Source organism: Phaethon aethereus (genome assembly GCF_964289735.1).
Source record: "Phaethon aethereus genome assembly, chromosome: 2".
Classification (NCBI taxonomy): domain Eukaryota; kingdom Metazoa; phylum Chordata; class Aves; order Phaethontiformes; family Phaethontidae; genus Phaethon; species Phaethon aethereus.
In genome coordinates this window covers 30,637,851-30,652,771 of record NC_138582.1, presented here as the reverse complement: position 1 = coordinate 30,652,771, position 14,921 = coordinate 30,637,851, and the positions used below count along the sequence as shown (strand labels likewise).

The following is a 14,921-nucleotide window of genomic DNA, read 5'->3' as shown; positions in this document are numbered from 1 at the left end:
CTCTAGACTGAGTTATTTCAGAAACTTTCTATCAGAAAGTTGCACTTTCCTGGAAGCGGGACTGTGGAAAAATGAAGTATTTTGTTTATTTGGAAAAATAGAAGCAAACACCTGATTGGAGCTGATATGAACAGAAGGGACATAAACAGGAGGTAACAGCAGAAGAACAGACTAAGTAGGCTGCGCAGGAATGCAAAACACCTAGACTACAGGTTTTTCTAGAATCTGAAGTAGAATTCCGATGAAAAACCTGATAACACGAAAACCGTAGACAAAGTGTTGACCATACAGAAGACAGCCACTGACTACTGCTTCCAGTTACTTGACTGAAATGTTACTATTAGGATGAAAATTTCAGTACTACTGCAGATCCAGGGAACTAGGAGTAGTCATAGGCGATATATTTTTCTTGGTTTTTTGTTTTTTGTTGTGTTTTTTTTTAATATAAAGGTGTTCTGTTTTGGTTTTGTTCTAGTTTTATATAGCTTACTGTGTTAAAATGAAGTTCAGTGAAAATATGTAGTATTTGTAAGGAAGCTTGCCTCTGAAGGTTGAGCATTTTTGGATATAAGGGTGGTTGTGTTTCTGAACTACAATATCTGATACGCTTTTGTGGGATGACTGCAGGGAGGAATCCAATTTTTGCTTTGCATGGGTTTTGTTTGGTTGGTGTCCCTATCATGATGGTCCTAGGCATAGGATGGGAACCAGGAGAATTAATCTGTTCCAGAGAAACAAAGTATTCCAAAGGAGTGATGTTAGAATAATTTAACTGAAGAGTGTTAGTCACAGAAAGTAGCTGAAATGAAAAAAAAAAACAAAAACACACAAATATACAAGTAGTGTAATTTCATAGTTTTAGGAATAAGTCTTGCACTAGATTTTTTTATGTGAAATTGAGAAGCAGCAAGGATCTCATTGTAACTTGAGCTCAAAATCTTGAGTGACACTGAGTAAATGTTCAAGTACTGACTTGCTAATGTAGTACTGCGTTAGTACAAATATAGAAAGCTGATGCACCTGATTTATGATCTGTCTCTCAGCAGGCTAAACTCAGTGTTCCCTCCAGATTTTTACTTTGTGTTTAGCAGGACCAATCTGACACTATGTTGTGTGGCTAGTTCTAGTTGTTGATGTGAAAAATTCATTGCTTCTGCAAACTTCTTGTTGATGACTGATTTCTTTGATTCCTCCCATATTATCTTTGATCTAATTTAAATGCCTATTAAATTTGATTCTTCTATGCAGAGTTAACTGCTTCTATGCAGTTTGTCTCAGTATAAAACTTGCACAGAATGCTGTACAACATTCTCATGCTTATTAAAAGATACACAGAACTCCATTAGGGTTATCATATCTTAGCTGCCTTTCTCTGTTAACTCTTTCTACTTGGCCTTTGGGTTGGAGGTGTATTGTAGTTAATCATGATCCATGACTTGAGTTTCATAGAACTGTTAGGAGAAACATGCTAGCAAACCTCTCATTTCTATTCCCTGATCTCAGATAAATATAGGGATAGAAAAGATGCCTCTTAAATGTGACAGCTGAAAGGCAGTCAGGGTGGAATTCAGTCCCTGCAGTTATAGGATAGACATCTAGGTTTTTTTTTCAGCTTTTCCCTAAGCCTGGTTGTTCAGTTACAAGCATTTAGGGCCTGATAGAAAAACTCCCGAGTATATATGACTGCTGCTGAGGTCTCTGATTATAAGCAAATACTATAAAGCAACAAAAAGTCTAAAAATCAGCTATCCTAACACCGAAATACCAGATTCTATTATTTCAGGTCAGCTGAGTTGGGAACCATGAAAGTGGTGAACAAATGTATTAATTAAATGTGAAAAAAACTGTATTTTCACATTGTCATGTCCTGTGGGCTTAACCGATGCATGGTAATTTGTTAAACCACAGTAACTCAAGTGTGTGTTCTGCTGTCAAATTGGGAAAGCAAATAAGGCGCACTTACTTGCAAACAAGGTGGTTTGCATTTTTTTTTTTTGTTTTGTTTTACCTAAGTTGTTCATAATAAGCACTACCCATGGAACAGGCACTGTGTACTGATTGAGGCAAGGACTTTATAAGCAAAAATGTTACTAATATGCAGCTAAAACCTGTGCTTTGAGGGTGTGTTCAAGGTGACAATCTTAACAATCGTTTCTAAACTTTGGAAACCATGACTTTCTAACATTATTGTTTTAATAGTGAAATTTCTTATATTTAAGTATATAATGCCATATATTATTCTGTGATTCTAATACAACACTGTTTATATTATTTTCTAAGTTTGCATATATTTTGATCATTTTGCTAGTTACCTAAGGGGAATGGTGATAAACATCTGTATTTGATGGTTTTTATGTGTATACATGTTTTTTTTTCCTTAGAGAATGGTTTTTCTTGCTTTCCCATGAAGTACTGAACCCTATGTACTGCCTATTTGAATATGCTGGCAAGAGCAACTATTGCCTGCAGATAAATCCAGCATCAACAATCAATCCTGACCATCTTTCATATTTCTGTTTCATTGGGCGCTTTATTGCCATGGTAGGTTAGATTTTTAAGGTTTTATTATTTGCTGTAGCTATACATTTATTCCTGAACAGTATTTGTTTCTACAGTTCTTAAAGGTTATATTAATCTCTTGGAAATGGAAGATTAAGGCATGTAAGGTTATTGAGCCAAAGTATTCCCTAAGAGTTAAGTCTCTTACACCCTCAAGTGTCCTGGGATAGTGATGAAAGTTTATGTGACATTCAATATATTTTATTTTTATCAATTGGATGTGTGTACTTTATGCAAACCACTGTTTGATTGAGTGTCTGAATACTGATGCTCTGAAAAATGTGACTAGTGTTTTCCAAAACAGCTCCTCAATTAGACTTGGTATACCTTACTGTATAAAAAAAAAAAAAAAAAAAAAAGTTAGGAATGTTTTGTGGTGTACACTGACCCTTAATTTAGTATGTACGCTTAGTACTTATGTACTTGGATACAAAGGTCAGATACTGAGGAGAGCACAAGCTGGCAGGGAGCTGATTCTCTGCCATTAGGTTTTTCTTAAACTAAAAGCTTACAAGGCATGTTGTATCGTTTCTTCTTCTGGTATCACTGTGTCAGTTTTCTATAGTGGACTCCTGCTCTGTCACATTTCTTTCCTTCCATGTAGTGATACAGTCATCTTTCCACATAATCATCATGATGTCTACAGATAGACCTCAGTGGCATCCCTGAGCATGGTGAATAGTGAAACCAAAAAGAGTAGATAAAAGTGCATTTTCAGATTGAAGAGTATGTCGTCTTCTCCTTTTCTTCAGGCTTTTTGTATGAAATTAGAATAAATACAAGCAAAGTGTAACATGAATGGAAAAAGTACTTTCAGACTTAGAATAAGTTAGGTTTGGGGGTTTTCTTAGTTTTGCTTTTCTTACAGATACTTCTTGAGAAACCAGTTTGTTCAGTTTTAATGATAACATCTGTGATTTCGAGGATTTTTATGGCCAAGTTCCCCATTTCTGTACTGCCATGAAAATTTATTTCATTGGGTTAATACATTCAATAGGGTCCCAACTTTTTTCTTTCTTTTAGAACCTTCAGCAAGCTGTAATGCCATTTAGCAGGAAGACATGATAAAACCAGTTAGGTGCTAGAGCCAAATTCTGTTTCTTTTAGTCAGTTTTTTTTGATCTTACACATAAGATAAATCCATAATGGAAATGTTAACTTTAGGAAAACTACTTCACAGAAGTACAGATCATAGAAGAGAATTTAAAACCCAAACTTTTTCTGAATTATTTTTGTATTTTTATTTTAAATTCTCTAAGTGGGGGGGAGAGACCAACCTGTGTAATGGTACCTAATGTGGTTCACTTGCAAGGTTTGAGTATATTCATGGTTTATAATGGATGGTGTTTCCTGCAGTACTTCCTGGGATACCCTCTAGTGGCTTAAAATAGCTCAGGTAGTACTGTATGTGGGAATCATTTTAAGGAGTGTAGATAGGCTTTGTAAGTGCAGTTGTAGTTTCTGTCCTTCTCACAGTTCTAAAATAGTTGTGATTTTCAGATCATAAAGACTTCTTTTGGTTTTAAGTACTGAAATAACCACGGGTGTTTTCAACTGAAACAGGGTTAAACATAAAGAATACACAGCTTACTCTGTAACAAAAAGCTGTTAAATGAGGTTTGCTGAGGCAACTTTTATATTTTGCCATAAGATTATCATAGACATTAAATGAGATGATTTAAGAACTTATTCTAGTAAAAAGCAGGAAATTGTATGGCTGAATGCTGCACTGGACATTTAATTTTCCTTTTCTATCAGCTAACTCTCCCATGAGAAGTATAGAAGAGTTCAAAAATAAATACATACATACATACATAAATGCCTCTGAGAGAACCTTTTTAAGCAGAAGAAAATGCATGCTAGATTAAGCCTTCGGGGGAAAATTAGGAGGTGGGGAAAAAAGATGGAGCCTTGACTTTTTATGGAGGAAGTGGGCCATTACAGTGGTTCTTCTGCTCATAGAACTTCAGCTGTAAGGAAGGACAAGCAGTGAATGCTGTACATGGCCTATGTTTAGGATTATTTTTTAAAGAGGTATTTTAGTGAAGAAAGTGTACTTGATAAGGATGAGGGAGAAAAAAAGTGTTCATAGTTAGAACTGTGCTCTGTTAGCTCTCAGATGCACTGAGTCAGTACAGAGGTTAACACTGTGTGCGTGTGTGTGTAATGCTGTGCTTCAGTACTGGAGATTACCTTACGCCCTCTGTGCACGTGTGGCGAGACAAATGTGACCATGTTTTGGTTTTTTTTTTTTGCTTTTTTTTGGGTTGGGTTTTTTTTTTTCAATTTAATTTTTGCAGTAGAAGGGAGAATTTCTCAGTTCTGTTACCTATTAAAAATGTGATTCCCAAAGCTCTTTCTGAAGCAGTCTGTGATTGCATTTTTAAACTGTTTTGTACAAGCTGCGGTAGCATTGTGTAAAGGATGATTTTGCAGGATGCATGTATGTAAAAAATGGCAGTAGTACTCAAGTTTAAGATCAAATATTATGATCAAGTAGGATCAAACAACACTTGGCATATATATCTCTGCACATAAGAAAGAGGAAATGTAGTAATTTCCTCTTTTCATAGACTTCATCATTTTATGAGAAGTTTTTTTAATGAAAGAATTTATAAATTGTAATGATAACATATGCTTGGATAAATTTTGTCAGTTAATAATTTTTTTTCCCTTCCCATACTTAATGTAATGTTCTGTTCTTTTTAAATACGAAGCTGCTATTGCTACTTGATGCTTTTTATTATTTGAAGGAGAAAGAAAAAAAAAAAAAGAATTCAAGTCCAGAAATACTTCAATAATTCAGTAGTTCCATAAAAGCTAAACAGAGTTTTTTCTGTTCAACAGGCATTGTTTCATGGGAAATTTATTGACACTGGTTTTTCTCTGCCTTTCTACAAACGAATGCTGAGCAAGAAACTTACTATTAAGGACCTAGAATCTATTGATACTGAATTTTACAACTCCTTAATTTGGATAAGGTTTGTACATTATTTTTTGTGTGTGTGTTATGTTTCATGGATTTTTTTGTTTATATAGAATTCATTGTGCTTTTTTTTCCTCCCTTTTCATTTAGGGATAATAACATCGAAGAGTGTAACTTGGAAATGTACTTTTGTGTGGATATGGAGCTCTTAGGAAAAGTAACCTCACATGAGCTGAAATCAGGAGGTTCAAATATCTTAGTAACTGAGGAGAACAAAGAAGAATATATTGGGTAGGAAGGTGTAGATGTTGAAAAAGTGTTTTGTATTTCTTCTGTTGCTCTAGTCTTTTTTGACACAGTATATGTTTTTTTTTCTATTACTCTGTAATTCTTGAAATACTATTCAATACTATTATCGAAATGGTATCTTGGTATATTTTGGTATCTTGGTACATATGATCTCTTGGTACATTTGGATCTCTCGTATTCTCTTCTCTCTCCCCCAACTGCCCCTGCTCCACCCCAAATAAAAAAAAATTAAAAATGAGAAGACCTGCTAGAGAGAAGATGACCTGTCATGTTGTTACGTGTACAATGAAAGAACAGGTGAAATTGAAAATGAGTAAATCTATTTTCAGTAACTTCAGGTAACAAATCCAGGTGGAGGGAGGACATATATTTGACAGAGGGTTTCAAAATTGTTCAGAACTATGCTGTCACTGTGGAAACTGAAATTCAGAATGGTGTATGATGTGGTGTGACTTAAATTATTTTTTCTTTTTGTTCTGTTATGCTACTCTTTCCTGCTTCTCTCCTAATCTTATCACTGCCTTTCATCTTCTGAACCTGTATTTCTGATCCATCTATTCAGAGATCTCAAAAGCAGATGTACACAAATCCTTTTCTGTGATACACTGTATGTCCAGTGCTGCACATAAAGTACCCACTTAAATTAGTAGTCTTCAGTTTCTCAGTGAAGTAGTTTCTATAGTATATATACATATTTGTCTTTTTTTTTTAATTCAGAAATGGTTTGACCATTTCAGTTGAAACTTAAAAAAAGTTACCTCTTCCTTCAAATTTTCGCATAAATCAGAAGCTCAAAACAGCAAATGACTACTCTTTTTTGAAGCTGGAAATAGCCTTATGCTGGAAGTATTGGGCAGCCATAGTTATAGGTATTACAAGCAATAGTATTTCTTATATTCTCTGCCTACACGGTGTTTTTTTGCTCCAGAAAAAAAATATTTTAAAATCAGTGGAAATTCTTCTGTTCTACTGTTGAAACACTAGGATTATGCATTTTTTTAAGCTAAAGCAAATTTTGCCATAGCAAAATTGTAATGCCCAAGTAGCATTATTTTCATGAAAAGGCTGCTGAATTTTGATTAATGAAAGGTTAATAATATTTTTTTTTATAACTGGAATGGTAATCCAAGTAAGTCTTGCTACTTTTACTTTTGTCTGAGTTTGGAGATTTGTGATAATATTAGTATGGTAGGTCCCTTATAGTCTATGGAATCATATGGTGTAAGAAAATAAAATTGGAGAGAACGTTACCTCATGGGAGCACACAAGCAGTCATACGTGTTTGAACTTCATGTTGACTGCTAATTGATTAATGTATGTTTGTTTTTTTCCATCCCAGGCTAATGGCTGAGTGGAGATTTTCTCGGGGAGTTAGAGAACAAACCAAAGCTTTTCTTGATGGTTTTAATGAAGTTGTTCCTCTGCAGTGGCTACACTATTTTGATGAAAAGGAGCTGGAGGTAAGGTTTTTTGTTCAATATTTTTACCTTTTGCTAAGGTAATACGTATGGAATGATTAAATGGATAGGTCAGCTTGAATCTTTCATCTGTGGCATGCTGCATTTGATAGCTTCTGGAAGATGCAGAATTTAATAGGAGTAGTGGAGGTAAATCATAGTGATGTATTGAATCGGTGTTTTGTGGTGTTCAGCAGTTGGGAATTTTAAATTCCATCCTCAGTATTAAAATGTGTTTTGCAAGTTTCTATGAAAGGATCAGAATACGAGGTCACAGGTGGATCTATTAGTCATAGAAAATTTTTCCCTGTGTGTTAGAAGGGTAGAATTACCTTGTAACAGATGGCACAGAAGTAGATGCTGGTGTATAGTGGTTGCTTAGTTTCACATACATCGTCTAGGGTAGGTTTTAGGGTTCTTACACTTAAGAACAGAAAGTTGAAGGAACCAACAAGGTTTGAAACTGAATTTTGCAGATCCTCAATATGTAACCCAAGGGCTGATAACAGGAATCGCTTGCATGCAGCACCTTTATTTAACAATCAGCCTGACCCACGTTTACTGTTGGGATTGTGATTTGGAGCAGGGACAAAAGGCTCTAGTGCTATGCTTATTTATTTCTCTGAGACTTGCCAAGGTTCCTTGTATATAATGAGCAGAGTTCCGAAAGCTTCTTAAGTTAAATGGGAATTTTTCCTGAGAAAGGACTTTGATCTATCTTATTAGGTGTTCAGTTTTCTAGGAGGCTTTGCCTTTAACATTTTGAGCTTTCATTGCCTCTTGTAATGAATACTTTGCGGACTTAAATGTTGCAGTGTGTTTTATCTTTACTAGCAGTAGTAACTATGTAATCATCATAATCTTGGAATATGAGGCAAGGTTTTAGTGGGAAAGGTAATATCTTTTATTATTGACTTATTAGTCTTAAGAACCTAAGTTTCTGGTATGCAGACTTTCAGACTACTTAATCAATTTTGGAGGACTTCTGTAAAATTAGGATTAAGGAAAATCTAACTGGAGTAAAATGAAAAAGGTACCAGTCCTTTTTTTTTTTTTTGGAGCAAGAACCTCCATTTTTGTTAGCGTGTCTTATACAAGATACAAATGAACTCTTAATTTGTGTGTGTAGACACGCATATTGTCAAGTAAACATTTTCTTTTCTAGGTTATGCTGTGTGGTATGCAAGAAGTTGATTTAGCAGACTGGCAGAGGAACACTGTTTATCGTCATTATACAAGGAATAGCAAGCAGATCATATGGTTCTGGCAGGTATGTTGATTAGCAGAATTTCCAACTGCACTTTAGATTTTGTTTTATTTTGTAACACAGATGACATGTGGAGTGGAGGGAGGCCATCTGAATGAAGGTTCTTGCTGCTTCCATTCTTTTTTCTTTTCGGAGAAGAAAGGGAGGATTGCTGGTTCTTAGGGAGCATACTTTAGGGTGGGAAATGGCAACTAGATACCCGCATTACATTTGGATGGCTGGATCATGCATACTTTTCCTATATCTTGTCCTTATTGATTATACAATGATAAGTGTGTTTTGTATTGTTAGCAGTGATCTACCCTCTAAATGTTCTTATATGTGGTACACCTGTACATCTGAAATGCCATGTATTATTTATGATTATTGTCACATTAACTGTGCCAGTCTAGCACTGATTGATTATAACTCACATTTTAATGAAGTTGGCTAAGTAGTATTTTCAGAAAAAAACCTCCAAAAATGCTATACAGGCTCACAGTTTCTATGAATTTCCCTGAAGAGAAGTCACAGCTAGGCAGCTCTTGTCTTGTGATAAATCACCATTTTAGAGATGCTTATGACAACGTTACTGTAAGAAATTGATGCAATTCATTTATTTCCTAGTTTATTCATGTTGTCAGAATAAAGTAAGACCTGATGATATGTTCTCTTTTTAAGAAGCTTGGTAGTGAAAGAATCTTAACCAGAAGTTCAAGTAACTTGGATATGTTTTCAATATTTATAGAACAAAAGTATTCATTTTGTTATCCAGGTTTTTCTGAGTCAAAGTTCTAGTTGTATCAATGTCCCCTCTCTTACTGAGATGTTCTCTATCTCCCCTCTCTTTTCTTCCTCTTCCTTTTCCCGGTGAATTTCCTTATGAAGTGATGCAGCTGTTGGGGATAGTGTTTCCTCTCACTGAGACTGCCACATGCAGGGAATATTTCAGTCTTGAAATACAGAAAGCCTGTGGCTAGGCTATTTAATCAAAATGGCAATAGTCTTCATATAAATCATTGGCATGATTTATATTTTACTGTAGAATAAAATAAAGGTTGTCCTTATTTGCTGTTCCCAGCCTTCACATTGTAATGATTGACAGTGCATATAATCTGAAATTTTCCCTCCCTCCTTTCGTCCTCCACCCAATTCCGTCTTTTCCCTCCACCCAATTCCGTCTTTTCCCTCCACCCAATTTTACTGACATCAGGAAAGGTAAACTGTTCTCAAGGTGGTGTCTTTTTAAATGGAACTACACTTTTTCAACTATGTTGTGGCGTTTTTGTTTTTCTCCAGCTATGTTAAAAATTTTTATTAAGTAATTTATATTCCTATGCATAGTTTGTAAAAGAAACAGACAACGAGGTTCGCATGCGACTTCTGCAGTTTGTCACTGGCACTTGCAGATTACCACTGGGTGGATTTGCTGAACTTATGGGTAAGTAAAAGGTGACCAAAACTTCTATACTGTAACTGTTCTGTTTAGAAGTGAACCATGTTGCAACTGTACAAATAGCAGGAACTTCATGTATATCAGCTTGGATCTAGAAGGGCTTTTTTATATCAGAAATCACATGAATACATTTATAAATGATGAGGAAATTAGCTCATTTTGGTGAGAAGAATGTTCATATTCATGTAACATTGAGTAGCATTTAACGAGCTTTGCCTGCTGTATCCAAGTTGTGTCTCATATCATGTATCTATCACATGTGCTACTTAAAAGGAACAGATTACACTTTTTAAAATCATCTTTTCTAGGAAGTAATGGTCCTCAGAAATTCTGCATTGAAAAAGTTGGTAAGGAAACCTGGTTACCAAGAAGTCACACTTGGTGAGTTGTTACATGTAAACTTTCTGTACCTTTAGTTCTCTCTTCTGGTCTTGCATTTACCAAATCAAATGAAACCTAATTTGAATCAGTTCTCTGTCTCCATCTTCAGCTTCTTTGATTGCTCTGACATGCCAGTATTGAAAACTTTTCTGATTGCCCTATTCTTAAATTTTGCTACTGCACTGTACACAGTTTGTTATACAAAAAAGCACAAAAAAATTACTAGAAAGTACAAAAAAAGTACAAAAGTACGATATCCTCATTCTTGCATAGAATTGAGAAGGGTTTCCCTAATTCTTTATTTTAGAGAATATTAAACAACTGGACAAAAGTCATGTTGGTATTAGATAGATCCATTTATTAGATACACTTATTATACAATTACTTTACAATAAAAAAATGTATAGTCATGAGAGAAAGTAGTGTGAAAGAAATCACAGCAAATGTTCAAAACAAAGATGCTTAGCCAAGAACGCAGATACTTTTTCCTGCCAGGCTTCAGACTGTTATTGGCTTGGCATTCCTATGCCAAACTGGAGCAGCAGGTACACAGATGAGTTTCCTGTATATACTGTGTGGAAAATGAACACACCTCCTTTTGGCAACGTTGTGACAATAATATTCATCATACTTTTAAACTACCTCAGGGAATATTCCATTTTACCATTTTCTACACCAGTGCTGTTTTTTCAAGTGATGATTGCAAGAATTAAACATTCCTCTTTATCTAAGATAATTGTAGGGAAGACATGGAATGAAACAGAATTTTAGGACAAAGTTTAGAGCGACACCCCCCCCTCCCCCTCCCCCCCGCCCCATATCCAGGCATGCATGGGAAGGAGAAAAATTCAGCTTTTTCCTGCTCTTGGTGGAATTTGGAGATGCATCAAACTAGGATGATACTAAACTTCATGGTGAACATTTCCTTTTCTGAGTGTTATAGTTCTCTGTCTCTTGGTCAGTCTTTAGTCTGCAAAGGTTTTGGGTTTTATCTGATGTGATAAGTCTTTTGTTTCATAAAGTATTCTTCTCAAACTTTGCTCGTAGAAGTGTCAGGGAGTGAGATTTCTTCATTTCTAATTATTAGATCAGAATATTTTTAACTTGTACTATAGCAGTCAAGTTCTATAGGGTTCTACGTCGGATTTAAATCAACTTAACAAAATTTTGTTTTTTTCTGCTCAGTTTTAATCGTTTGGATTTGCCACCATATAAAAGCTATGAACAACTAAAAGAGAAGCTTCTCTTTGCCATTGAAGAAACAGAGGGATTTGGTCAAGAGTAGAAGTGGCTTCTAGTCAAAAAGGAGTTCTTGCATAATAAAAGGCCCAGCCAACTAAAATTGCACACTTAAATGTATATAAGCTTTTTGTTCTGTACAGTGATCCTTCTGGAACTCTAAAAGTATAATTGTTCTCCGTTCTTCCACAAAGATATGCAAAACAGTTCAGCCTTTTCTACTTTTATTTATTGCCCTTCCAAAAGACCAGAAAAACCCCTCATAAATTTTGAAAGCAGGCAAGAGACTTATTTAAAATATATATAAAAAATATAAATATATATACTAATAGGCTCTAGTTTTATAGAGCTTTAAGTGTATGAAAAGTTGCAGCCATTTAAAAGGGCCTGGATTTGCTTTATCTTGGCTTTATTATTCAGAAAAATGTTTAAACTGCTTTGTGTTCTCTCTTAAGAAACATCTCCAAGTTTGTTTTATTGCATGGCTGTTCTAAAAGGTGTTAAAGGCTTAGGCCAAACGTATCTTAAATATGTAGAAAGATGCTGCTGGTATTTGAGAAGACAGAGTATGTTGTTCTGTCAGTTTAATTTTTTTAAATACGTAAATAGCTGATATATCCCTCTCTACTGATGTAGCCAAGGTCATGAATAAAGCCTTTACTACTTGCACAAGAGTCATGTACAATAAGATGAATGTGATTTAATGTTGAAAGGAATTGGTGCCACTGTTCTGACTTATTGTAGGAGCTGAACAGAATATTTTAATTGATTTGAGCAGCATTGAAATTTGTTTACATATTACCTTGGGTTATTACCACGAGGATGTTAGGTAATCTTCAAAGAAAAAATAATAATAAAAGAGAAAATATTACACATTCTCTCCTTGGTCTGGTGTCTTACAGGTTTCTGTTTGTTTGTTTGTTTTTTGTTTCCCTTTTCAATCCATGGTACCCTTTTTACAACTTCATAGAGTATATTAATGAAAACTGAGTTATGAGGGTATACAAAAGGTAATGTGAACTTTGCTGCTTTCTATGTTCATGTTCAGTTTCAGTTATTGGATCTAGTAAACACAAATAAAATGAAAGTTACATAAGCTTTGCACAGATAAAAATATTCTTAAGTATTAAATACTGTCATTCCTCTTAAGTTCTTACAGAAATTCAGATGTACCTGAATTAAGTAAATATGTCAAAAACCTGTCATTGTTTTATGTAGGTTAAATTTGTCCTAAGTGCACAGTAATATAAAGCCATTTCAAAATTAGTTTTATTGGCATTAAGGGCATTTGCTGAACTGCAAAGATGTGTTTTAAAAAAAAAAATTAAAATTTAACACTTGATTGATGTGAATTATGTTAACTGGTACTTTTAGCAAAACATGCTTCCTTATTATACAGTAAAAACGTTTAAAATTACCATTTGTAGTATGCTTTAAATATTAATTGTAAATTCCATTACATTTAATTTATACAGAATTTTGTACACACATGAAAATGATTTCTTAGAATGATTAAAAACACTTCTGTAATGCATCATTATTGCACTGTTAAAAGTGTACATGCAGAAAAAATAGCTGTATCTGTTCATGTATCTTTCCAATACAGCAACTGAACTCTGCTGAATTTTTATTTTTCTACATACTGGATTCTCTTGAGGCTCTGTATTCAATATGCACAGCTTACTGCAGAGCTGTTCACCTGTATTGTGCTTTGGTAACGGCGGTAGTGCAACGGGCCCAGTTTTCTCACAGAAACTTTCCATAAGAGTTTCAAAAATTTCCAGCACTTTGAGGGTTTTTCATACTACACCAAATATCTTCTGCAAAATCATTTTCATAAATACAGCATTAAATTAATTTCAAGTGCAATCCACTTAAATTATGACGTATGCTGGTTAGAACGGAGAAAGCTTTAAAAAAAAAAAAACAAACCCACCACAAAAAACCCCAAATGGCAAAGGCCGGGCAGCAGATGTGTGTGTGGTGTTACCTAACAGACAGTTAAGAGGGCTCAATGTCATAGAGTTGAACTTCATGAATTTGCACTAATGAATGACTTGGTGACCCACTGCCACCTGCTGAATTTTGTGAATCTATGAGTTAAGTGAACAAAATTATAATAATAAAGACAGCACATCATAAGAGCGTAGTTGTTTATTGTTTTGATAGTTGTAGCTGTCTCATGTTTGCAATAAGGTTTTTCCTGTGGGTAAGGGTGAGTAACCAAGGAGAAAAAACAAGCCCTGTGTCCTTCTGTACATGTATATGATATATTCATGCATTTCAAAGGACCGACTGAGAAAGCACAGCTTTTAAGATGAAAAAAAACACAACAATTTGTATACTTGTGCATGGGTGTGCGTGGGTACAGTTAACTTGGACTTTGTGGGAATTTGAGCAATACTGCATTGTAACTTTTTCCTGTTTGCATTCCCCATAACTCAGCTGTACTTGGGGCGAGGGAGGAGGACAGCAAAGAGAGGGAAAGCAGCAAAGACTGGGGATCAGAGGGAACCAGCGAGGTCATACTACTTGAAGGAGCTACTGTGTAGTTCATGGGTTCCATTTGTTCCTTTCTTCCTGCAAGCAACTCTGCACTTCTGTAAACATGCAACAGTCTTTACTTGATGCCTGGATAAGCCTTCCTCTTTGCAGATACTATTTTCTGCAGCGGAAAAGGCACAGAAGTAAGGTGCCTCTGCCAAGAGGCTACTAGAAGCAGTTTTGTCTGTTGCAGATGATTTTGTAGTGTATGAATGCAGAAAATTTGAAGAATCTCTCTGAAACACTATGTCATCCATCCTGTGACTCTGACATATCAAATACTTCATTTTGATGCTCTACTAATAGAAAAATAAGAATTACCTTACTGTAGTGGAGAAAACCCTCCTCTTAACTAGTTTCGTGATCTGAAGCTAGAATTAAAGCTCTAGATTGTCTTTCAGCTGTTGATGTTTTACTACTGGCTTGGCCTAGGCTGGGTTTGTTAACCTAAGCAATTTATGCCCTTCTTCATCTTCCTCCTGTAGATCACATCCTTTTCTACTAAAGCAAACGGTATTTAATTTGGTCTAGATTGTTGGACTTTTTAATGGCAGTATCATTTTTTCATTATTTGGTCTTCTTTTGCTGTTGGGTAATCGGAATATATTGTTTGGAAAATCTAAGTATTTCCTATGCTGGAAAATTAATTTATTTTTCTGGTGAAAGTGCCTGCTAAAATAGAAAGAACAAGAAGAAAGTTTTACTTTATTATTCCTACAAAGAGAAGTCTATGCATTGCATAGTCATGTAGTTACCTTCTAGCGTACTAGGAGTATGCATTCCTCTCATCACCATAGTCCAGGG

The 14,921-nt window shown here is 35.1% G+C and overlaps 1 protein-coding gene across 1 annotated transcript in view; it reads left to right on the top strand.

Moving 5' to 3' along the window:
* The window catches only part of WWP1 (WW domain containing E3 ubiquitin protein ligase 1), a gene marked incomplete at its 3' end in the record, with an annotated part of 36,330 nt that extends 24,711 nt beyond the window's left edge, over positions 1-11,619 (top strand). Inside the window, exons 16-23 of the mRNA XM_082015079.1 lie at positions 2,382-2,541; positions 5,407-5,540; positions 5,636-5,776; positions 7,134-7,254; positions 8,417-8,521; positions 9,842-9,938; positions 10,262-10,334; positions 11,520-11,619. Of these exons, the coding sequence (XP_081871205.1) occupies positions 2,382-2,541; positions 5,407-5,540; positions 5,636-5,776; positions 7,134-7,254; positions 8,417-8,521; positions 9,842-9,938; positions 10,262-10,334; positions 11,520-11,619 (931 nt within the window). The remainder of the gene's footprint in view (positions 1-2,381; positions 2,542-5,406; positions 5,541-5,635; positions 5,777-7,133; positions 7,255-8,416; positions 8,522-9,841; positions 9,939-10,261; positions 10,335-11,519) is intronic.
* Between the last annotated feature and the right edge of the window lie 3,302 nt (positions 11,620-14,921).